The sequence below is a fragment of the Lissotriton helveticus genome, chromosome 7 (assembly GCF_964261635.1).
Source record: "Lissotriton helveticus chromosome 7, aLisHel1.1, whole genome shotgun sequence".
In the NCBI taxonomy this organism is placed as follows: domain Eukaryota; kingdom Metazoa; phylum Chordata; class Amphibia; order Caudata; family Salamandridae; genus Lissotriton; species Lissotriton helveticus.
The window spans coordinates 539241613-539265276 of NC_136068.1; the positions used below are offsets into that span (position 1 = coordinate 539241613).

General features: G+C 45.2%; 1 protein-coding gene across 2 annotated transcripts in view; it reads left to right on the forward strand.

Moving 5' to 3' along the window:
• LOC144768728 (membrane-spanning 4-domains subfamily A member 4D-like) overlaps window positions 1–23664 on the forward strand; it is a 501596-nt gene that overhangs the window by 88453 nt on the left and 389479 nt on the right. Inside the window, exon 2 of one of the 2 annotated variants that reach the window (XM_078652605.1) lies at window positions 2229–2405. In XM_078652605.1, coding sequence (XP_078508731.1) covers window positions 2247–2405 — 159 coding nt within the window. In that variant the 5' untranslated portion in view covers window positions 2229–2246. Of the gene's footprint in view, window positions 1–2223; window positions 2406–23664 lie in introns of both variants that reach the window. The other variant, XM_078652606.1, reaches the window with a different exon arrangement.

Here is a 23664-nt window from a genome sequence, read left to right on the forward strand (position 1 = left end):
AGTGTAGACACATAAGTGCAAGCATATATGTCCCCATAGTAGTCTTTTCGATTGAAGACTACCATAATTGACCAGCGGTCCTTAGGATAACATGGGTAAACTCCCGGGCACCGCAGAGAAGCTAACTCCATCATGGCCCTACTGAAGTATGTCATGTTTGGTATCAGACAACTTGTCTCATTAAACCTGTAAATGTGAAGTCCGATTTAATGTAACAATCAACCAGATGGTTACCTTAGAGATTGCCAACCTAGTTGCACCAGCATTTCCTGTACCCTGTTTGAGCCTGCAACTGTTGCGACCAGAACGGGATTCTGACCCCTTGCAAGGAATTGTGAACTCTCCCAGGAGTCAGAAACAAAGGATTGCCTGGGCAGGAGGTGTCACCTCCCTTCCTGGCAGAAAGGAAAGTGAAGTGGCACATCAGGGCCTTGAGTTTCAAAGAGCACACAGCCTCTGATATGCATGTAAGCTACCCCCCAGAGGAGCCATCCACTCCCCCCGGCCCCAGGCACATATGCACAAAGGCAGGTGGGAAAATGAGGCCGTCAGGAGGCGTACACCCCCAGAAGGCTGCTTATCCTATGCAGCCAAGAATGTGCGTTGTCATTTAGAAAAGTTGCAAAATAGAGGTTTATGGGTAGGAAAGGTGACCAACACCTGGGGATGTGATCACCTCAGAGGTAGATTATCCGCTGAGACTAGTAGCCCATTGGCCACTTGCACCCACACCCTTAACATCCCTAAATCCAAGTTATAAGGGGCTGTCCTGATCCCAGAACTTCATATCTGCTCTGAACTGCGAAACTGGTGTTGGATTTCTTTTGAGTAGTGTCATCTACCTGTCTTCCATTTTGGTACTCTGAATTGCTTAACACATGTTCCTCTAGTAAAGACTGACTGCTCTTTGCCACACTACAAGGACTGAGCTAGAGATGTATTTGTGTGAATCCAAAGGACCCAGATTTGGTTATTGTGAGAATATTGCATAGGGAAACATGCCCAACCTCACTACAAAATACTCCACTCTTCTACAAATAAGGTTTGCAAAATCATGACAACACAAAACAAAACAATAATTGTCAAATCTAAAAAGCCTGCTAGCTGATTCCAGACCTATAAGCTTTGCCAATGCGTGTTTAAACATTGCTGTTTAACTTCCTGATTTACCAATATGGTCATCATGACTAAGAGTGACACTATAAAAGCCCCATATCTCATAATAGCCTTAGATTGTAATGTTTGAAAACACCAGGAGCCTCGAGGGTGTGTTTTGACCTACACTTGTGTAGCATACACTCATTTTTACTTTACTTATTTCCTACATGCTGTTTTAGGACAACTCACGCAACAAAACCAACTATGTTTTAGTAGGTCACACGTTCATTAATTGGGGGATCATAGCACATATTAACAGTTGTTTGTTACCCAACTCAATCAATCAATCAATCAATACATTTTATTTGATTCAGACCTCAACTGAGATCAACAAATACAGAAATACAATTGTTATTATTGAATTTAAAGTGATTAGATGATAACACTTTTGCTTTTAAAACACACTATAAAATGGAGCAATAACAATGTTTTATCGCCTACCCATACACCATTTTGCAAAAACACAATATAAAATGGAGCAGTAACAATGTTCTATTGGCTACCCATACAACATTCTATACCGATAAGATAGAAACTTCTGATTAACTTTAAAACAGCTTCAAAAAACTTTTAAAAAACTTATACAGGTTATGGCATACAAATTCATTGACTGCAGAGTTACACAGCATAATTAAATCTTGGGCCAAAAGTGCATTATACTTTAATTGAATACTCAATAGTACTAATTTTATCAACATTACAAGTATGAAAAGATGAGAGGACTCGGCTGGAATGGATCTATTAACTCCTTCAGCCACAAGACCTGGCAACCCTGGCCTCAAGCAGTGTGTTACATGTGAAAAACATAAGTTCAGAGCCCCAAACAAATTCTCACGACCCTGTCGCTGGCAATGCTGAATTTTGAGGGGGAGAGGGTATAAATACCAAGATTGTTTAGTCTTGATTTGACCAAAGGAGTCTTTCTTTCAACACCCACAATTCCTGTTCCTTCGTCTTACAAAATAAGCACTAGCCGCATGAATTTCTCTTAACTCCATCTGTCTACTTCAATGGAACTCCTTTTCTCGTGGCTCTTTTTAATTTTTTCTATCTTTGTTTTGTGAGATCAGGCAAGCGAGGGAATAAACATGTCGACAGCAGCTGCAAACCAGGGCGGGTTTGTGGTAATCACTGAGATCAGCCCAAAGACTAACCAAGGAGATCATTCACAGACTGGCCAACCGGCCATCCCTACAAGCACTAAACGTCTGGAGAAGTTTTACAAGGGCGAGCCCATGGTGCTGGGGGTAAGCAAAATAATTGATATTTTATTTAAAGGGCTATGTCAAATTGGTTTCTAATTGTTTATATATTGTAATACTCAGTGCGTAAATCGCCCTGAATGCATCAGTGTTTTTATGTGATTTAGTCAAGAATGATAGGAATGACTGGCAGCACCTCCAATGTGATCTGCAGGACCCATCCCTGATCCATTACAAATGAAGGAAAGAAAATAAAAAAATTTAAAGCGTAAACATACAACCAAAGACGTTATGATGCTAATTACAGACAATTAGGTGGCTCAGTCCTATAGATAAGCCTGGTTGGACTGATCTGTCGGGCACACTGGCAGTGCCAAATCAGTCAAATTGTCAAAGAACAAGTGTATGTTGAGTATGTTTGTTCCAGATCACACATATTAGCCCTTTCAAGATGGCCCATCTTTCAGTGCCAATGTGACTGAAAGGCAGTCGAACACTGTAGATAAGTCTTGTGTCTTTATGCAATAAAGAATTATATTCAGTTTGGTAAAGGGACAGGTGCATAGCGTTCCTAAAAGAGGAGGTAATGCCAGGAAAAGTCCTCCCCCCAGCGGACATTCTTAAAGAGGAGCAAGAAGCAAGGAACAAGCATGACCAAAGTTCTCGGCACACCATTTTGTGTCAAACTTAGGATTTATAGTCATATTTTAGAAATATATTTGACCAAAGCAGGAGTATACCTATTTCTGAGCTCCTTCTAATGTAGCTCTTTGGGGATTTCGTTCAATAAAGTTTTCGAAAACCGATTGAAGAGACTACTGTATCTGGTAGGCTGGTGCAGTTGAGGCTCCAGTGCATCAGTTTTGAATCAGCAGGCTTGCTCTGCCATCACTGAATGTCATGTGCCAAAACTGCAGAGTTTATGTTTGGGGGGGGGGGGGTTCTGTAAATGCTTCAAGGAGGGAAATGAGTAGTGCTTAATTTGGGCCAGTGTATGCCAGTGGTAAACACTTTCCTTTTTTGGGGGGATCTGTCGGAGTGGGGCATTTACTGCTGCTGGCTCATCAATTAATCATGTTTCATTTTCATAACTACATAATGGAGGTCGGACAGAGTTCCTAGGTGTGAGTAGGTGACATGTGAATACAGTGCCAAACTTTTCCAGGGGGGAGGGAAAGCTGAGGGACCTTTGCCATGGCCGCTCGCAGTCTCAACCCATTGGCTAATGCAGCTATTACCTTTGCTAAGTAAGCTTGGCAGACACCACGCCGTACACACAGAACTGTACATCCAAATTTCGATTTATATCTGCCTATGTACTATGCTCTTTCCTGTCTAGTTGCCTGTATGTGCCAGAACTAGCTCGTCCCAGAGCCGCCAGGATCGGAGACCACCTTTGAAGCAAGGCAGAGCGCGCAGCCACCAGAGTATCTAGTGAAGTGTTACCATCAGAGCTTCTGGTGCTTACTATCTAGTGTCACTACTGGCTTGGTTCCCGCACCTGATATTAAAACTGTAGACCACACACTCCAACCTGAGGCACAGCAGTGTTCTATAGTCAGTAATCAGCTGAAAGGAAATAACATTAGAGGAGCTATTGCAAGTACAGTTGATAAATCTTAGACTGCTGCATGCTAATCACACGGGCTGTCTCATATTGTAAAACAGGACACCTCCATGAACCATTGGAACCTCGAGTGCCTCTAGCCTTCATGAGTGAGGGTTAATTTAAATGGAAATGTGGACTTGTACAGCATGGGGCTATTCTAACTCATTGATGGGCTCTTGCTGGAATGGATGTCATCCACTAGACATGTTGAGTCGATTAAAAGGCTTGTATGCCTGCATTCAGGTTCAAGGGGACATGTTTTAAAAGTCTACTGGATGTGTTTTTTCCTGCTTCCGTTTTTGAGCACCATATGACGGATATAGACGTTTCATACCTATAATATATTCTTTCTGAAAGCCTAAAAGTGGTTGAAATTTTGTGTTGGAAAAATCAATTTTTTGCGGTGTGTGCAAGATGTTGTGCATTAGTGAAATAGGTGAGAGTGCCCTGGTGGGTCTAGACATGCACGTGAAGTCGGATGTGTGACTTTACTACTTTGCCTTGCACGTCCGCTAGCTGGTGCTCTGGGCAGAGAGGATTAGTCGTAGCGCAACATCCCAACATGTGCCTACCCCCGAAACTGAACCACTTGCAGCCAAACAGAGGCAGCCCCCTGCAGGGAATAAACAACACGAGTGGTGAAAGGGGAAAGATGGTGATTGTGCCCTAAATAATTATGTATATCTACAATGTGAGAGTTAACAAATGACATGTTTGTGGGCTGCTGATCCTTCATACTCACAAGACTGCCAGTACTATGGGGAACAATGAGAATTGGACCGGCTCACAAGTCACATCGCCTGTTGTTCTCTTGCCACATCCACCCCACAGTCAGGAGGTGTGGGATTGTGGCCTGGGTGCTTACATACCGTGATAGTTGTATTCAGTTTGTTTTCATTCAGGTGTGGGCACATAGCATCTGCTTATGTGACCCATACATGAATATAATATTGGGCCCTGTTCACAAAAAAGTAGTACATTTGCACCCATGGAAGTTCAACTGCATACGTACAGGTGCACATTTACAACTCTTTGCAATTCATCAACATTCACAATAGTACCCCTGGAAGCTACAGCAATGGCAGATTTCCAGTCGTATTACTTGGAATGTCCCATAAAATCTCTCTTTAACTACTCTTTCATCTCGTGGTATTCTACTTGGGGTGGAATTCCACACTGAGGGAATGGAGCCTCCTGTGCAAATTCTGGCTCGAGTAAGTCTTATATGATTTCCTTGGTGAGAAGAGATCGATTCAGAATTTGGGGATGCCAACGGACTCCCATATTTGTGGGAGTTCCCAAACTTCTAAGGCACACCACGCACTGGAACACTCCCATATCACCCTTTGAATGACATTTATAACTGCAGATTTTCCAGAATGTGGTGGAATAATTTGCAGTTGGAAATACATTTACATCTTCCTTGAATCACTTTAGGATATCCTTAGGAGGCTTTAATGATGTATTTTGACTATTAACTTGTATTTATAGCTGAAAATACCTTTGTGGACCATTGGCACAGTGGAGTGCTGCATAGTGAAATGCTGCACAAGCTATCCCTTGTATGTATTTTATGCACAACCTTCATGCTGCTATGAACAACCTAAATCTTGTCTAGTTGGCATACTGACTCTTAAGACTTCTGTACTGATTTTGACATGCATTGCAGCCCTAATTCAGGGACTCACATTAACTTTAAATTTGGTGTAGCACAGGTTACTCACTTGTAAGGTAGGTACTTACCTAGAATTTAAGATGTCACTCTCGTCAGTGATAGCAATTTGGCAGGAGAGCAACCTCTCCAGATAGGAGGCAGAGACAGCCTGAAAAGGGAAAATGGAGATGACAAATATCAGACACAGGAAAAAAAATACTGTTGCATAAAAGTGGACAGAGCAAATGAAGAAGTCACATACAGAACAAGGGGACTAGTAGAGAAGACAGACTGCAGAGAGGAGAAGCAGTGTAGAGATGTGCTAGAAAGCAAGCAGCCAGACCACATCATAAGGAAGAAGGGAGGAAGGAAATCCGTCTCTGGTATCCCACAGAGGTGGATGACCCAGACAGTGGCAGAATAAACTCAGGTGGTGCCTGTGACTGATTCCCTCCATCTCCAACGAGTTGAAAAGACACACCAGCAGTCACAGGACAGGCTGTGCAAGGCAGTCAATGCGAGGGAAATTACATGGGAGGCTAAGAGAGAAAGAGAGTGTAGTAGAAAAGGAGTACCCGAGAACAGAGGTAACATTTGAAGGCCATGATGCTTTAAAGGAATTGCATTTGGCAGAGAAATAGAGAATATCTATGAAAATCAAAACCTGTCTAAAATAGAATTAGATGGTATAAACAAAATTTGAGTTTCTTAAAGACAGAACTAGAGACAAGACCGCAATTGAGAAAAAAAGAAGTAAAAGAGTTCAATGCATCCATCTACCATATGTATTTTCTCTCGGGGGCGGGGGGGGGGGGACTAAACTCCCAATCTCCAGGGATAATTGATTCTGGCCAGACATTGTTCCTTGGGGGAGAGGACAAGCTGGATAAGGTAGACTATGAACTTCATTGACACAGAGACCTAGTTGCATTTATTTTTTTCCTTCTGCCTTGTGACTTATAAGAAAAATTGAAACGAAAATAAAAACAAGATTTTAAGAAAATGGAGGACAAATAGTGAATTTACAGCACAATTTTCCTCAAAGCTATCAAATAGGCATACATTTTTCTATCAAATCCCAGCTTTCAAGTTTGGAAAATTATTCTCTATTCCCCTAAACAAGTGCCTAACATTTTCCAAAATGATTGTCCAGAAATACCAGCTTTTCATTTTTATGACTGCTTGCTTTTAAACATCAGTTTGTCATCTGTATTAAGTAGCCACATGTTCTACTCTCAAAAGTGGATACATAGCACCTTGCACGTCACGCATCACAGACTCAAACCAGGAATACCCATGCAGACTTTATGCTGGGGTAATACTACCCATACAAAAGATGCTCCCAATATGCCAGGCATCAGCATCACTTTGCAAGAGCCACCAACTAAAAATGGACATTCACAATATACTGCAAAAAGCCGCCATTATGTCAGGCTCAACATTGCAACAGTGATGAGCTTCATTATTCTATGGAGTCTTGAAATATGCCAATTATTATCACCATTCGGTCAATACCATCTCAATATCAGGGAGGGGTGGAATCCTTAATGCCATGGAAGTACAGAAAATAGCAAGAATTACTACAGTTATGGCAGAGATAGCACTAAACGAGGGAAGGAAACCATCATGCCAAGAATTGCCACCACATGCCACTGTCAGCAACTTGGCAGAGGCAGACACCCTCGCCCAAAGAAGACACATAACATGGCAGTAATCAATACCCTTGTGCCAGAGGTGGGCACTGTTATTACAGACATGGCCCCAATCTGCAAGCATACTTTTATGTGAGGTGTAGCTGCTTGTCATTCAATTCAATAAAATTGAAAATGTTTGAATTCTGAAATTTTGGGACTGTGTATTAAACAATACTGAGGCCTGTGGAAGGTGTGGTGGTCTTCATGGTGTCTCAATCACTCCTGTTTTGGTCACACTGCCAGGCATGTAAGCACTTTTTCTCTCCACATCTTGTCTATCCGCATATCTCATTTGACATATTTTTCCTCTTCAGCCCCCTCTTTTAGCTCTCACCTGTATGCACATCCTTGCATCTTGTTCACTTCACCATTCCCCAAAACACACAATCCACAATGTAAATGTTAGAAATTGGTTCTCTGTTGGCAGAGTTATGCACCCTGTCCAAGTAGGGACCACAGTCCTAATCAGGGTAAGTCAGAATCACGGCCTAAATTAAGCTGTGCTCACCTTCTGGTAGCTTGGCACACAGCAGTCAGGCTTAACTTAAGAGGCAATGTGTAAAGTATTTGTGCAACATTTAAATCGCAGAACCCCAGTGAAAACGCCGCAAAAAAGAGTCCACACAAGTTTAGAATAATAGAGAATACTTATCTGAGTAAAACAAGACCATAAGGACAAAAATCGAATGAGTAGAACTCAAGATATTAATTTTTAAAGATTAAACTGCAGTATAGAGCTTAGAATCATAAATCGCCAACTGGGGATATCTGGTCGCGCTAGACCCGGCTAAATAAAAATGTTCAGGCCAATGTCAAAGCGTGCAGGTCGGATGAATTTAAAATAAGAAGAAAGCTCTATCACACACAGATTAAGACCGAGTCCGCACTCCTGGAAGTCACAGACACTCTTAAAATGATAGCGGATAGAGGAAGGAAGGCTGTGCTGATTCTACTCGGTCTATCAGCCGCATTTGATACTATATCCCACAGCATTCTCCTATCTAAACTCAAATCCTGCAGCATCTCGAACATCACCTTAGCATGGTTAACATCCTTCCTTTCCATGCTCAGACAAGCTGTCTCCTTTGGAACTTTTCTAACTGGGGAACAGCCCATCACAACAGGAGTCCCTCAGGGCTCCTCGCTGAGCCCATTGTTATTTAACATTTGCATTACCCCACTCGACTCACTAATAACATAATTTGGGACCGAAGTGACGTCTTACACTGATGACACTCAAATGATCCTATCCCTCGATCAAAACTCAAGGGAGGGCAAATTCAACTTGAAAGAATGCTTCACCAAGGTCCTCCAGTGGATGAAGGATAACCACCTCAAGTGCAACACGGAAAAAACGGAAATCCTACCAATAGGGAAAGAGGTTTCCTTTTCGCCAGACGAGTGGTGGCCAGAAGGTACGCCACCCCCACCTGAAACAGTGACAGTGGCAAGAAACCTGGGAGTGCAGTTTGACTCTGCCGTCAGCTTCAAACCACATGCACTGACAGTAGCTGGGACATGCTTTAATCTCATAAAATCTTTGAATTTTGTTTCGGTCTACTTCCACTCGCAGCAAGGAAATCAGTAGCAGTTGCCTTGATCCTTGCGCAACTCGACTACTGCAACAGCCTCCTGGTAGGATCCAACAAACAAATATTAAAAGACTCCAAGTAGTCCAACATGCAGCAGCACGACTGGTTTTGAAACTGCCATGTAAATCCTCCGACTCAGCAGCCCTAAAGACTCTTCATTGGCTCCCTCTTCATAAGAGAATATTCTTCAAGATTCTCCTTATCACCTTCAGAGCCTCAATCTAAGACCAAAATACCTTATATCAAAATTCACCCCTTACATCACAACCAGAACCCTCAGGTCATCGTGGGCCAACCTACTTGGGCCTCCTAGTTTTAGATATAAAACAAGGAGAGGTAAAACAATGGCTGTATTAGGCACCACAGCTTGGAACCTACTGTTAATGCATCTGAGAATGCATAAAGCTGAAACACAATTTAGGAAAGCACCCAAAAAATGGGTTTTCGGAGCTCCAGGTGAACTCTGCCTCTCACTCATTTAAAGATCCTCTATGAAGCCGCTCATCTCCACGCCAGCGTCAGGATGCTCCTTTCTGAGTGGCAGTCAGTGCTTTATAAGTACTACTTTTCATTTCATTTCATTTTCATTTCATTTCATACAGTCACATGTATGTCCAGCTGAAGTTTTACCTTCTCAAACATTGTGCCAAGAGTCTCGTTGCAGGGAAGTAGTTCACCGGGAGCAAGGATAGCATCTCTGGCGGTGGTCTACAGGGCATGAAGAGCCGCCAGGCATCACAGACAGACTAGCTGGAGCCTCGTGATCACAAGTGGCGAGCCTTGTTATGTGAAGAGCAGAACTTGCACTGATCCTTTGTGCAAGCGGCGTGGTTCGGGAGCGATCGAGCCCGTCACTCTACATAATGGACCGGTATACTGCTCTGGGGAAACTAGCCTTTCCACTACCATGGTCTGACTAGCCCCAGTGTCCCTCAGAGCAGTGACTGGGACCCTGCTCACTGTCACCTGATAGAAGTGACAACTTCCACCCTCAGGATCACCAACTCACCCTCTGAGCCCACCTCCCAACTGAGGGAGATCATGACATGTTCTATGAGCTGCCTCTGGGCACTACTTACACCTAAGGCCATATTGGCCACTCCTGTAGAGTCCCACCAGTGAGGGTTTCTTTGGACAGTATCCCTGCTTGTGTCTTAGTTGAGAACAATCAAATCAGCGGGGTTGGAAACTGGGCATCCTGGGCCACCGCCCCCCCCACCCCCCGAATCTCCATCCTTTTACTCATAAAGGACATTGGAACCCTTTCCTTCCCTCTTACCTGGAACTTGCCTGGGACTTCCTAGACTCCTTCCTCTCTCTTCTGGGGGGAACCTGAACCACCCTTCTTCAGGTCACTCCCAGGTACCTTCTTGTGGACCCTGGTGCTGACCCAGAGGTCTGCCTCCTTAGCAAGGTCTCTGGTGAAGAGAGCTCACTGTCAACACGGTGTTGGCAAGATCTGTAAAACAAAGATTGAATAGGGGCTGTGTTGCAAACAAATTGTACAGCACCTGGTAATCTTTTACCTCACTTCCCTGCAACCAACCGTCCAGTGCCTTGCAAAAGAAATCTACACAAACCACCCAGGTCTGCTGGCAATGTTTCTGACTGTCCTTGAACTTCTATCAATACTTCTCAGGGGTCAGACCAAACGTCCTGATTAGTGCCTCCTTCTTGAGGGGATACCTCATCCTGTGGCTCCCTCCTAGGGCCAGTAGAGTGTCCCTCCACTAACTGGAAATTTGCCTCTACAGACTGGATGCCCAATCCTCCTCAGAGACCCTGTGCATCTGCAGAGCTAATTCATAGACCTCAAATCATTTGTCTATGTTGTCTCCCACCACAAAGTCACGAGATCTCTGGGTATGTGGACCCTCCTGCCAGAGTGCACAGAAGAACTGCTGCCACATTCCTTGCTGGACTAAGCCCTCCTGGCTTTGAGGTCTAGCTCTCTCAAGCTCAGTTCCTGAGCCAACATCATTTTCCTTTCATCTAAAGCCAATTTTCTCTCCTCCAAGGCTCATTCCTGTTTCAATTGGAGCGTAGTCAGCTCTAATTTTAATTTCCTCTCCTCCCTCCTGTCTACCTGCTGATCTGGTGACAGGCTTTTTCATGACCCACTGCTTCCTGCCCTTCGGGGGTCTATCTCTCCTCCCAGGTTAGTTGCCCCCTGTTTTACAGGCAATCCCAGATTATCCACTTAATTCTGGTCCAGCTCATCATTATCCTCGGTATCCACATCATTCTCCTCTGTGGTATCATTTGCTGCATCTCTAAATTCCCACCAGGCCCTCAGCGCCTTTTGCAGCCCCACCTTCTAGGTGAAGCCTTTGGTAAAGACCTTAAACCCCTTGCAAACATTCTTGAATTTTTGCACTGTGTATTGGACAACTCAAAATCCATGCTTGCAGGTGCTGGTGCAGTTTTGGGACCTCCAGCCAGACAAGATTTAGAATAAAAACAACAATGCCAAACGGGGAGTATTTCAAAATCTAAAAATGGAAATTAAAGTGAGTAGGAAAACGCCAATTGGATCAGAGACAATTCATTCACATTGGTCTAGTTATGAACAGTAGTGTACACTAAATTACTGTTAGGTACTGCACAAACACAAGTCCTATCCTCACCGCTGATTACCAATGTTGGAGTTACTCGGTTCTGTAGTGGATGTAGAGAGCAAAGTCCAGTCCTTCTCACTTCCAGGCACGAGGCAGCAGGCCCGCACAGCAGTGCAGTTGAGCAGAGTTACAGTCCGTTCTGGCAGCACAGCAGTCTTATTCCTGGCAGAATTTCCTTTAGATCCAGAAATGTACTGTTTCGAAGTACAGGAGACTTCAAAGAGAGGCCTGTGAAGTGCACACAGTCCTGCCCTGCCCTCCCTGGCTCCAGACACTCTATATGGGGTTATGCAGCCCTTTGAGTGGGGAGAGGCACAGCCCTACGCAAGTGTGTCAGCTCTTTCCTCCTATGTAGCCCAGGTAGACCAATCAGCCTGGTGATGGGCCATCAGAATGAAAATGTCACACCCCAGCTCTCTTTGTGTGTGACTGTCTTGAGGGAATGCACAAAGCCCAAGTATCACCTACCACAGACGTGTATTCAGAGACAGGTAGAGGGACAGAATGGTTTAAGTAAGAACGTGTCATTTTCAGATTTACAATTTAAAATCCTACTTCACCTTAAGTTGTAATTTTAAATTGATAGTCCAGAGACACTAAACTCCAAAGGGCCATAGCAAAAAAGAGGTGAGTAGAATGAAAATGAGACAATGAAAATGCAGAAACAGCAGACATATTTTCAGATGCTTGTTTCTTGGTGGGAAAGGAACGTTGTTTAATACAGATGAAATTACCGTTTGACCTTCTGGGACACAATAATTTTAACATCCCGAGGCCAGTAAAATAAATACTAGTATGTACATATACATTTTAAATATACTGCATCATTTGAGTGGTGGTGGTTAGACAATGATTGCAATTAAAATAGCAGAAAAAAACAAATGGTGAAAGCTCAGAAAATAAAGCTAGAAACGGCCATTAAAATACGTACATGCTTTAAATAAACAGATTTCCTTCTTCGGCTTGCAGATGCAGAGTTTTTAAATTAGAGCCAAAAAGCAGCAAATTAAGAAGACTGATAAATACCTACACTCCAAAGTTGTGACTCAGAACTGGGCACTTACATAAACCGAGATTTTAAAGATGCAATTTGGTATTTTTCTCTGTCCCCTTCTCTTATCAGTGCAAAGAAAATGAGTGAAAGTAGCAGTGATGAACAGAAGAGTGCTCCTTTTAGATAACAAATCTGGATATGTTGAATCTGACTATGTAATGTGAATAGGGCCAGATCCAACTTAATGTTACTTTAGACGTGTTGATTCAGTGATGTTATATGTACGAAAAGTATACAAGTCATCGAGGGGCTGCTTTTCCATACAGACAGTTTCTTAAATGTATGCTGTGAGGGCACTGAACACACCCCATCCATGATGCACTATTAACAAGTTGCAATCTGGACTAAATCATGCGAACAATGTGCTGTCCTTGTACAAATCCTGCAACACACATTATAGTGAATTCTTAAATCTCTTTCCACAACCTAAGGAGCTTATTTATGAGGGGCTTGCACCACCGGGGTGTCACTTTTAAAAAACAACTTTGGCAGCATTAGCCTCTCTTAGACCTGAAAGCCTTAGGGTGGTCTTCCCCCATCTTTTTCCCTGCCTCCCTCCATTTTTTTGTACCCATTTTTCCTGGCTCTAGGACTCTGCACACTTTAGCATTGCTAATCAGTGTTAAAGTGCTTGTGCTCTCTCCCCTAAAACATGGTAACATTGGATCGCACCCGATTGGCATATTTAATTTGCTTATAAATCCATAGTAACATGCACTACTGATGCCCAGGGCCTACAAATTAAATGCTACTAGTGGGCCCGCAGCACTGATTGTGTCACTCACGTAAGCAGACCCCTAACCATGTCTCAGGCATGCCATGGCAGGGCCTGCGCATACAGTCCGCTGTCACTGTAACTTGGCAGGTAAAGTTTGTTGCTAAGTTCTGAACTCCCCCTTTTTATTACATATAAGTCAGCCCTAAGGATCGTCCTTGGCAGCCCAGAGGGAAGGGTGCTATGAAGTGAAGGACATATGCTTGTCTGCTTTACATGTCCTGGTAGTGAAAAACAGCCTATTACGTTTTTCACTAAACGGAGGCCTAATCCTCTCATAGACTAGCTATGGGAATTTTCTTACGTGCTTCTAAGTGGTAATTCCTTATCACAGGGGAGTAGCTTTATCATGTTTGGTATGGGTGGAATAGTAGTGATAAAGATGTTTTACTGGTAAGGTTGGATATAACACTACTAGTGCAGAAATGCCACTTTCAGACAGTGGGCCTTTTTATTTGCTCTTAACCTTGCTCTGTGTGACCTCCAGCCTGTCCCCAATATACATCTGGAAGGGATGACAGTTTCCATTCGTGCATTCATCACTGAGTGCCAGGAAGGCCAGGGGTAGCTGATCACCCCCTGCTTTAATCTGCAACGGGACAACAAGGTATAATGACCTGATCCCAATAGAATGGCTGGTAATCCTCATAAATTACCTGGCAGACAGGACTGGCTTGAAAGGGGTGCTTGTGCACTTCAAAACAACTCTTTGAAATTTTCCCCATATCAAAGGCACATTTGGGTATAAGTACTCAGCCTCTGACCCTCCCAAATTAGACACTTCTGGACCTACACCAAATCTTTGTCAGAAGAACTGCAGTGCTGCTCAAAAATTCCACTGGACAGCTTTTTTTGAACGACTGCTGCATGCTTGGTGTCCTGCTGTCTGCTGCTCTCTGACTCTGCTGAAGGACAGCTGAACTCTGCTTTCCCTCCATAGTGATCTCTGAAGGCTTGTTAGCTTGCCTACTGTTACAAAAGTCTCAGGGACCCAAAAGAGTTCCTGCAGTTCTGCAGGCCTTCTGTGAGCCTTACACTTGCCCGAAGTGCTCCCTCCAAGAGCTGGGCCTCAGAAGTGGGTTCTGCAGCTGAGTGTCTGATAAATATGTCTGGACGCAGGGCAAAGCCTCGCTGCCCTGCTGGCAGTTCTCGGAACCAACGCCGGACAAAGTGAAGCCTTCGAAGCATCTGTGCACAGCCTTTCGGAATGGACGCCGGACAATGCAAAGCCTTGCCGTGCAGACTGTGCATAAGGATCCAAGGTACTGTGTTCAGAGGGTTCAAGTGGGTCCCCGTAGCTGGCCTGTGATCCATCGCGAACGGTCTGCTCTTTGGATTTGTACGTGTCCCTCGTGACCAGAGGTATCCTTTTTAGCATTATCTTCTTCTAAGCGCTTCATTGCATTTATTTACACAAAATTCTATATCTTGACTTCTACTTGACGGATTTTAATTGTTTTGGTCTTGTTTTACTCAGATAAATATTCCCTAATTGTTTTAACTGTTGTGGAGTCCTTTTTTTGGTGTATTTACTTTGTTGTTGCATGATTTAATGCACTAATACTTTACAGATTGCCTGCTAAGTTAAGCCAGCCTGCTCTGTGACAAGCTACCAAGGGGTGAGCACAGGATATTTTGGTATTGTGTTGTGACTTACACTGACTAGGATTGTGGTCCCTACTTGGACAGGGTGCATACTAACTGAAGACACAATTTCTAACAGCCTCTCAATCATATCTATGAGGCGATGCAAAGCCACTCTGCGTGGTTTGCATGGCATCCTAGATATGGAGTTAGACTGCAGCGCTCCATGGGTGTTGCAGTAGGTTGTAGAATGCATGGATTTTTACACTGTCCCAGATTTACTTAATCATGTAAACTAGGGGCAGTGCCAAAACCCCATGCCTCCCCAGAGCAAGTGTAATGAGGAGAAATAGTTTTATTTCTTAACAGTTTTTTTCTGCAGCACATATAAAGAGAGGAAAACGCCTCTCTGTATTGTCTTTGTGCAGGAAGGTGCCCCTTCCAGCACAAATACAATCCTGCCTGCAATAGAGACACCCTTGGACAATGGTGCAAGGGAGCCTATGCTGGTGCTGAGCTGCACATTGTGCATCAGTGCACAGGGAAAGAACAGAAATGCACTGTATTTCATAAATGCAGTGCATTTCTACCCTTTCACATTAGCGTAGGGCAGCGCAGGAGCAAGACTTGTGGTTCTACCCTACACCAATTCCTTATAAAGGAGACCCTCAGAGATGGCGAGAAAAAACTGGTTTGTCCAGGATCACACAAAGTCTCTCAGTGGTGAAGGTGAATAGCATTTTCTCTGAAGACTGTGACCTCTTCTGGTTTGCATTCACTCTCAACACTGTGATCAATTACAACTGATCAGCACAAAATAGCAATATGAGCTATTGAGCCTTGTAATATTATCTGAAACAAAACAGGTCAGTTTTCCTGCTGCAGGATGTTACTGTTGGGATTTGTCAAGTAAGTACATTTTCACGAGAGATCTCTTGTTAAAATATATAGCTTTGAAATAAGTCTGTGATTTTTAAGAGTGCTCTTGTTGTTGTTTTTGTTTTATCTCGGAATGCATGTTTCTGAATAAGGCTAGAGTGGGAGGAAGGGGAGCAAACAACAAGGGTGGGAGGGACTGGAAGAAGTAGAGAGACCTGGAAACAGTGCAACTGGACGTGGGTAACAAGGCTTCATGAGTAGTTATATCGCCTTTTGTTCTATGGAAGTTTGGATTTAGGTATTGCAATTTTACCTAGAACAGAAACCGTCTTGATATATACAGTGGGGTTTTTTTAGGTCTCTCCTGGCGTTTGCAGTGCGCATGCACTGCTCTCGTTATGCGAGAGCCTTATGGAATCAATACGGTTTTGGAAGGCAATGTAGGCCCCACCATTGTTTTTAATTGGCACGAGCCATCGTTTGTTAAACGCTGGCGCGTGATTGAAAACCGGGCTTTTGGGTTGCCGCCTTATCCACTTTTAGGACGACGCATCTGGACAGGCCGACGCCATCTTGGTTTGGCATGAGGTGGGAGGGTTCGGTTTATGGCATACGCTGGCCATTGAGCGTGCATGCCCACTTTCACTTTTAGAGCGCAGCCAGGCAATGCAGCTGTTTTGCATTAAATACGGGCCCGCTTTATGGGGGTCACGCTATAACTTTTAGCTTGGCACTGCAAACATGTCCCTCCCGCAGCCCCTCCGCAGGCCGTGTGTGCACACAAAGGACGGCTTGCTTCAGGGTACTGCTGAGCTGTGTTCGCTAGTTGCAGCATTTACATCTGCGGTTGCATTCACACAAAATGTGTCATGTGACTACGACAATATACATTGTGTCAATATTTGCCGATAGTGGAGATAGGAAGTAGTCACTCATGAGGCGGGGCCCACGGCGCAAAAGAGCACCAGTTTGCGTGCATGCTGTGCACTGCTCACATTGGGAGGGAGGGCGAGGGGTGAGGGAGAAAAGTAGACCAAAGTATTCGAGTGTGAAAAAGGCCGCTTTATTAGGAAACAGGTGCACATTACAATATGTAAATCCTGGCAAAGCCTGACAAAACTAGACTTCACTAAATAAATAAATAACTTCAAACCCCGCCCCCACCCCCTCCCCTAAAGTTCTTTGGCCCCTCCCCCACCCAACAATACAGCATTAAAATATTACAATAACATTATAAACATAACATCATCAATAAAGCATTACATCATCCATTAAATCATTACGTCATCACTTAACACATTACGTCATCAACAACCCCCATCACATAATGAAAACCAGGCCCTCTATAACCAAAAGCCTGCCTGACCCTTCACCCCTGTCAAGACCCCCCAAAACCTGAACGGTCAAACAATGACCAACTTCCCCTTTACCTGTCAATCAATGAATCAGACCAATACTCACCAAAAACTTTACAATAAACAGCACCGAAATAACAAAAACCCCGCACCGCACCTGTTCCTAGCGACAATACAAATCAAAAACCCCTTGTACACCTGTTAACAAGAAAACAGCCTTTGGACACAAAAGCAGAAACTATAAAAAGTAAGAAAATTGAAAAACTCTACCAAAATTAAGGATGAAAGAAAAAATTCACCAAGAGACAATAACATTTTTTAGAGAGGAGGGCGGGAGGGACAAAAAACGCTAACTGTCCTCCTAGCCACCAGGTCACCCAACCTAAAATGGTGGCTAGGAGGAGGGGACACCTGGGTATATAATTGGGCTGGTAAAACCTACTAGACCAGCCCAATTCTAGAAGGTTCTACATAATTGTTAAAACCCCTCGCAGCCCTCCCAAAATGCCCGGGGGAGGAGACCTCCCTTCGGTCAGCTCCCTCCCCCAAGCCCCCCTTGGGAGGGAGGGCGAGGGGTGAGGGAGAAAAGTAGACCAAAGTATTCGAGTGTGAAAAAGGCCGCTTTATTAGGAAACAGGTGCACATTACAATATGTAAATCCTGGCAAAGCCTGACAAAACTAGACCTCACTAAATAAATAAATAACTTCAAACCCCGCCCCCACCCCCTCCCCTAAAGTTCTTTGGCCCCTCCCCCACCCAACAATACAGCATTAAAATATTACAATAACATTATAAACATAACATCATCAATAAAGCATTACATCATCCATTAAATCATTACGTCATCACTTAACACATTACGTCATCAACAACCCCCATCACATAATGAAAACCAGGCCCTCTATAACCAAAAGCCTGCCTGACCCTTCACCCCTGTCAAGACCCCCCAAAACCTGAACGGTCAAACAATGACCAACTTCCCCTTTACCTGTCAATCAATGAATCAGACCAATACTCACCAAAAACTTTACATTAAACAGCACCGAAATAACAAAAACCCCGCCACCCAGAAAGGTGGGGGGGGAGGAAAACTACACCACCCCCCTTTCTGCCCCCCCCAACTAGGAAAATAGAAGTAGAAACTAACAAAATTCAACGCTGCATCGACAGTGATCGTGCCAAAACCTCACACAGCTCCAACAAATACAGATCCATCCCTATTCTGGAAAGATGAACACCATCGTCCCTGAAAAACTCCACTGTCTCGAAGAGTATCTCTCTATGGGAAATCCTGCTGAAACCAAGCAACCGGCAACATCTAGAAACCTCAGAATTCACCTTTTTCCTGGCTCTGTCTACAGCTCTGGGGTTTACTGCTCCTCTCCAAATCCTACGCGGAACTAGTTCAGTCCAGAAAACATGGCAACCAGCCCAAAACTCTTTGAGGAGACTCAAATCTTTTTTGATAGCTCGCCACAATACAACACCCTTCGTGGTACAGAGATCGTTCTCCCCCAAATGAATCACCAGAATGTCAGGCCAGAGCCCGCCCACCATACTATTGTTGAGACATGGAATTAACTCTCTCCAGAGCATACCACCTTTCCCCTTCCAAACAATGTTAAACATGTGAGCATTAAAACCCAAAAGCTCTCCGAAGTAACTCTGCGCCGCCTGTACTCGGGCCCATTTCACGAAGGAATGCCCAACTATCCAGACCGTCACCACTGAAGAACGGGGCCCAGCTACTGATCCTGTAAGAGAAAACATAGTTAAAGCTTATGGAAAGGAAGATGACGCAAGCGCCTCCTCCGCCGGACCTCTCACATAACGCTGAAAGCAGTTCGAAGACCAACGCCCCAACCTCATGATATCCCTTTGCGTCCATCCTCTATTAAAAGCTTCAGTTGCAGCACCAATCCGGAAAGAATGTGTACCATATAAATTCCCATCCAAACCCAAGTGTTGTAACGCCTTGCGCAAAACCATGCGAAATTGGTATGCTGTAACAGGAGTGTTATTAATATGCTGGAAAACAAGAGAATCATCACCACCCTCTGATAAAGAACGCCAGCGCCGAGCCAACAGCAAAGGGCAAGTAATCTGAGGAGAGCGCGCTTCCAACCACACTCCTTTCCCCAACTTCTTCTGATCAGTTTTGGAACTAGCTAACCAAACATGCACCCCTTCATCAGAACAAAACACATCACGCCAAAAGATTCCACACTTACATTTTGAGCCCAACAACTCCGAAACCCTAAACGCTCCAAAAAACATAAATGCCATTAACATGGAGAACAAGCAAGACTCAAAGTCATCTGTACAAACCGAAGGCAAAATAGCTATCAACCGAGCCAGCGTCTGCCAAGATAAAGGAGCCCTTAATCTACTAGAATGGCCTTGCTCTCTAGCCCAGCCCTCAAGCATTCTCCTGCCAATCTCACCCGCCGAAGGAGAATAACCCCAAACTAACTTACCCATGAAAGCTATCCCTGCCAGTTTCCCTGCAATCGTTACTCTAGTCAAACCTTTATCCATTAGATCTAAAATGAATTTCATCACATCTTCAGAACGACGCCAAACCTCCTCCCGCCTGCAAGCGCCGGACTCCAGGCACTCCTTCCAAGCCAGGGAATAAGAGGAACGCGTAGACACAGATAAAGAACCTACCACCAGTTGTAAGACCCGGCGTTGCCTACGTGCCACAGATGAATCGGCATCGGGGTTGGTGATCTGTCCGCCTCCCTGGCCAGTCCACGGAATCTCCCCCACTGTGAACGAGACAAAGCATCCGCAATGTCATTGTCCACACCAGGAATGTGCAAAGCACGAAAGTGAATGTCGTGTTTCAAACAGCCCAGCACAAAGACTCTCATGAGCTTCAAAACCTGTTCATCCCTGGCGGACTGTCGATTAACAATCTCTACCACAGCCATGTTGTCCACACGAAAAAGCACCTTCTTGTGTGCCAAGACCTCCCCCCACAGGGTCAAAGCCACCAGTAAAGGAAAAAGCTCCAAAAAGGTTATGCTGCGACCACCATTCAACCACTCATACGGCCATCGTTCCGCACACCATCTCCCATTCCAATATAAACCAAATCCTTCACTGCCTGCTGCATCAGAAAACATTTGCACATCCCACTGGAAGTCAACATCCCGAACCAAAGGTACACCATTAAAAGAAGAGAGAAAAAATTTCCACATTCTCAAATCCTCCTTGACACCAGCAGACAAGCGAACACGGTGGTGAGGCAAATGTTGACCTGCAAGAGCCCTGCCCAATCTGCAACAAAAAGTTCTCCCTGCTCTCACCACCCTACACGCAAAATTGAGGTGACCCAGCAACACCTGAATGTCTCTCACATCACCTTCCGTTTTGACAACATGGTTTCCAGTAACTCCAGCATCTTCACTTTCTTATCCTCTGGCAAGCGAGCCCGCATTGCCACACAATCAATTTCAATTCCCAGAAAGGACAAGACAGTGACAGGACCCACAGTTTTCTCGGAAGCTAAAGGAACTCCAAGATCCTCCATAAGCCCTTGAAAAGTGTCCAGAGCAGACTGGCACTCCGTGGAGCCCGGGGACCCGACAAAGAAAAAGTCATCTAGGTAGTGCGTTACCAGTGAGTGACCAGACTGATGAGTAAAGTACCATTGTAGAAAAGTGCTGAAACACTCAAAAAGAGCACATGAAATGGAGCAACCCATTGGCAATGCCTTATCCACATACCATTTTCCTGAAAATTGTATGCCCAGGAGACACCAGTCATCTGGATGGACAGGCAGCAGCCGAAAAGCAGACTTAATGTCACACTTAGCCATCTCAGCAGCTGCGCCCGCGGTCACAACAAGTGACATGGCCACGTCAACTGAGGAATAAGAGACCGAAGTAGAATCTGGGTCAATAAAATCGTTCACAGACGACCCTTCCGGCCATGACAAGTGCTGAATAAGCCTGAATTGTCCCGGATCTTTTTTAGGGACCACTCCAACAGGTGATATTATCAAATTATGGATCGGCCAATCATGAAAAGGGCCAGCCATCCTTCCTTCATGTACTTCGTTGTTCAATTTGTCTTGCACCACTGCGCCATGCTCAGACGCTGATTTCAAATTAGCAGACCATCTCCTTTGTCTGGAACCCATGTAACCCAAACGAAATCCAAATTCAAAACCTTCCAACAATTTGCATTTCACAGCTTCATCATCATAATCCTGAAGCGCAAGGTGCACCTTTTCCAACTTAACCGGTGTATGAGCCCTTGGGCCCAACACCCTGATTACCTCTAGATCCCCTACCCCCTGAAAACTGCTGGGACGTCCCTGAACCACCTGCACCCGACTGTTTCCCTTGTTGACCTCCTGGTGGCTTGTTATCCCAACATCTAGCCAAGGGGTGCCGCTTACCACAACCGGAGCATTCATGTCTGAACTTACAATACTCTCTACTACAGGACCCTTTATTAAATTCCCAGCACGTGCCAACTCCATACTGTGTGTTTGAGCTACTCCCCACCCCTCCCCGGGTGGGCTTGCCCTGAAAGGGCCGGTAAATTAAGGGGAGACCACTAGCCGTAAAAATCGTCTTACCCCCCGAAGCAGATCCCATAGTATGCTGCGATAAATCAGTGTCCAGCTCCCCCCACTTGGCCTCCGGATCCCAAGCCATCCTGGCCCTGAACTCCTCATCATATTGGGACCAAGCAAATCCCCCCCCAGTAAGCTGCGCCTTACGTATAACATCCATGCATTTAAACAGAGACACGCTGCGCTCCGGAAATTTTTCACGATACACACTCGCATATATAAGGAATGCAGCCGTCCAATTCTCAATGGTTAACGGAACTCTAGGTCGTTTTGCAAGCTCAAATTCTTCTTCCTTGGACCCTTCTTTGGACCGGATTTCCCGGTGTAGGTTCTTAAGAAGTTCAACATATTCACCCTTCCAAATTCTCTCTTTTGTAGCCAACAATAAATGGGCACCCAAAGGCTTCGTGACCCCCATATAAGGTAATTTTTTAATTTTCAATTCCTTGCTAGCCAATGGCTCTTTTACACCACTTGAAGCCTCAGTGCTAGTACAACTCTCCACTTTACCTGTAATGTCCAAAACATCGTCAGTGCCTACAGCAGTGTCTTTAACGTAACGTCCCTTCAGCAACCGCCCTTCACCAACCCCAACAGCCCCTTCCCCACCTGTGCCCACAGACACCATAGTCGGTTTGGCCTGTGCAGCTAACTGCTCACCTGGTAACAAAGAGACCACTCTCGCAGGCTCAGCCCGTGGTGCCGATACCAATGTATCCTGTCTTCGAGGCGCCCTTACTGACGGGCCGTGTTCTCGTCTCTCCTGTACTTGTCTTTGCACCGCTTGAGCCTGAAAAACACTACCAGACACATGAGAGGCCCCCCCCCCCCTCCACGTCCCGTAACTCTCCTTCTTCGGGACTGTCTTCATCATAATCCAGGACCACTGAATCAAGGTCAGCAGGAAACACCACACTACGGGTCTTACCTAACCCGGCATCAGCAATATTACATTTTAATTGTTGTGAAGAACCTCCAGGAGGGGGAGCAGACTGTACACGCCCGTACCTCCCCTTGCGCTGACTCTGTGGCTCCATAGCCGACGGTAAGGTGGACCACCTAGACCTGCTATTTGTTGGGGCCAGCGGGGTCACGCCGGACCCTCGTGTGCTGACCGCGTCGGGTTCCCTCGGTGGAACAGAGAGGGCCGCGCTAAGCATTCTCCTCACTTCACCTCGGCATAATTGGACTGGACCACGCCCTGCCAAGTCTGGACCGCCGCACCTATCCCTGTCCTGAAAAGAAAAAGTTTGGACTGGTGTGCTAGGGTCCCTAAATACTACACCTAAACCAGATTCTGTCCCCCGCAAATTTGAACCAACATTCAGCACTTGAAATCTGTCTAAAGAACGTCCTCGAACACCAACTCTCAAAGGCACCTCCCTGATCGGAGAGTCACCTATCACCTCTTCATCCTCACTGCAATCCAAATTATCAACCGCCACCGCTGAAGAAGAAGCCTGAACAAGAGCCTTTGCATGCCAATCGTGACCTTCACCGTCCTTTTGTAAACTCCGCTGCGCTAGACCTACAGCACCAAAATGTTCCCACCCAGGAGAACCAAACATAAAATAGGGTCCCCTTGCATCCCCTGTCCAACGTGGGACCGCATCCCCAGGCCCTTGTACAGGCCCACCACTCACTTGCCTGAAACCCCCCTCATGCCCCGACATCATGCCAGGGAAACCCACACCCCCTACACTCCTCACACCAGGTTGGCAAACCCCTACAAGATTATCCACAACTGCCCTTCCAAGCCCCGACAACCCTGCACCAGGTGCATGTCCTGCTACATTGATATCACAAGAAAAGGAACCATGGCCCACCTGTGACACACTCCTGCCCTCCCTCTGAAAACGGTCAACCACCTCCAGCAAACCAGAAGACCCAAAGCCCC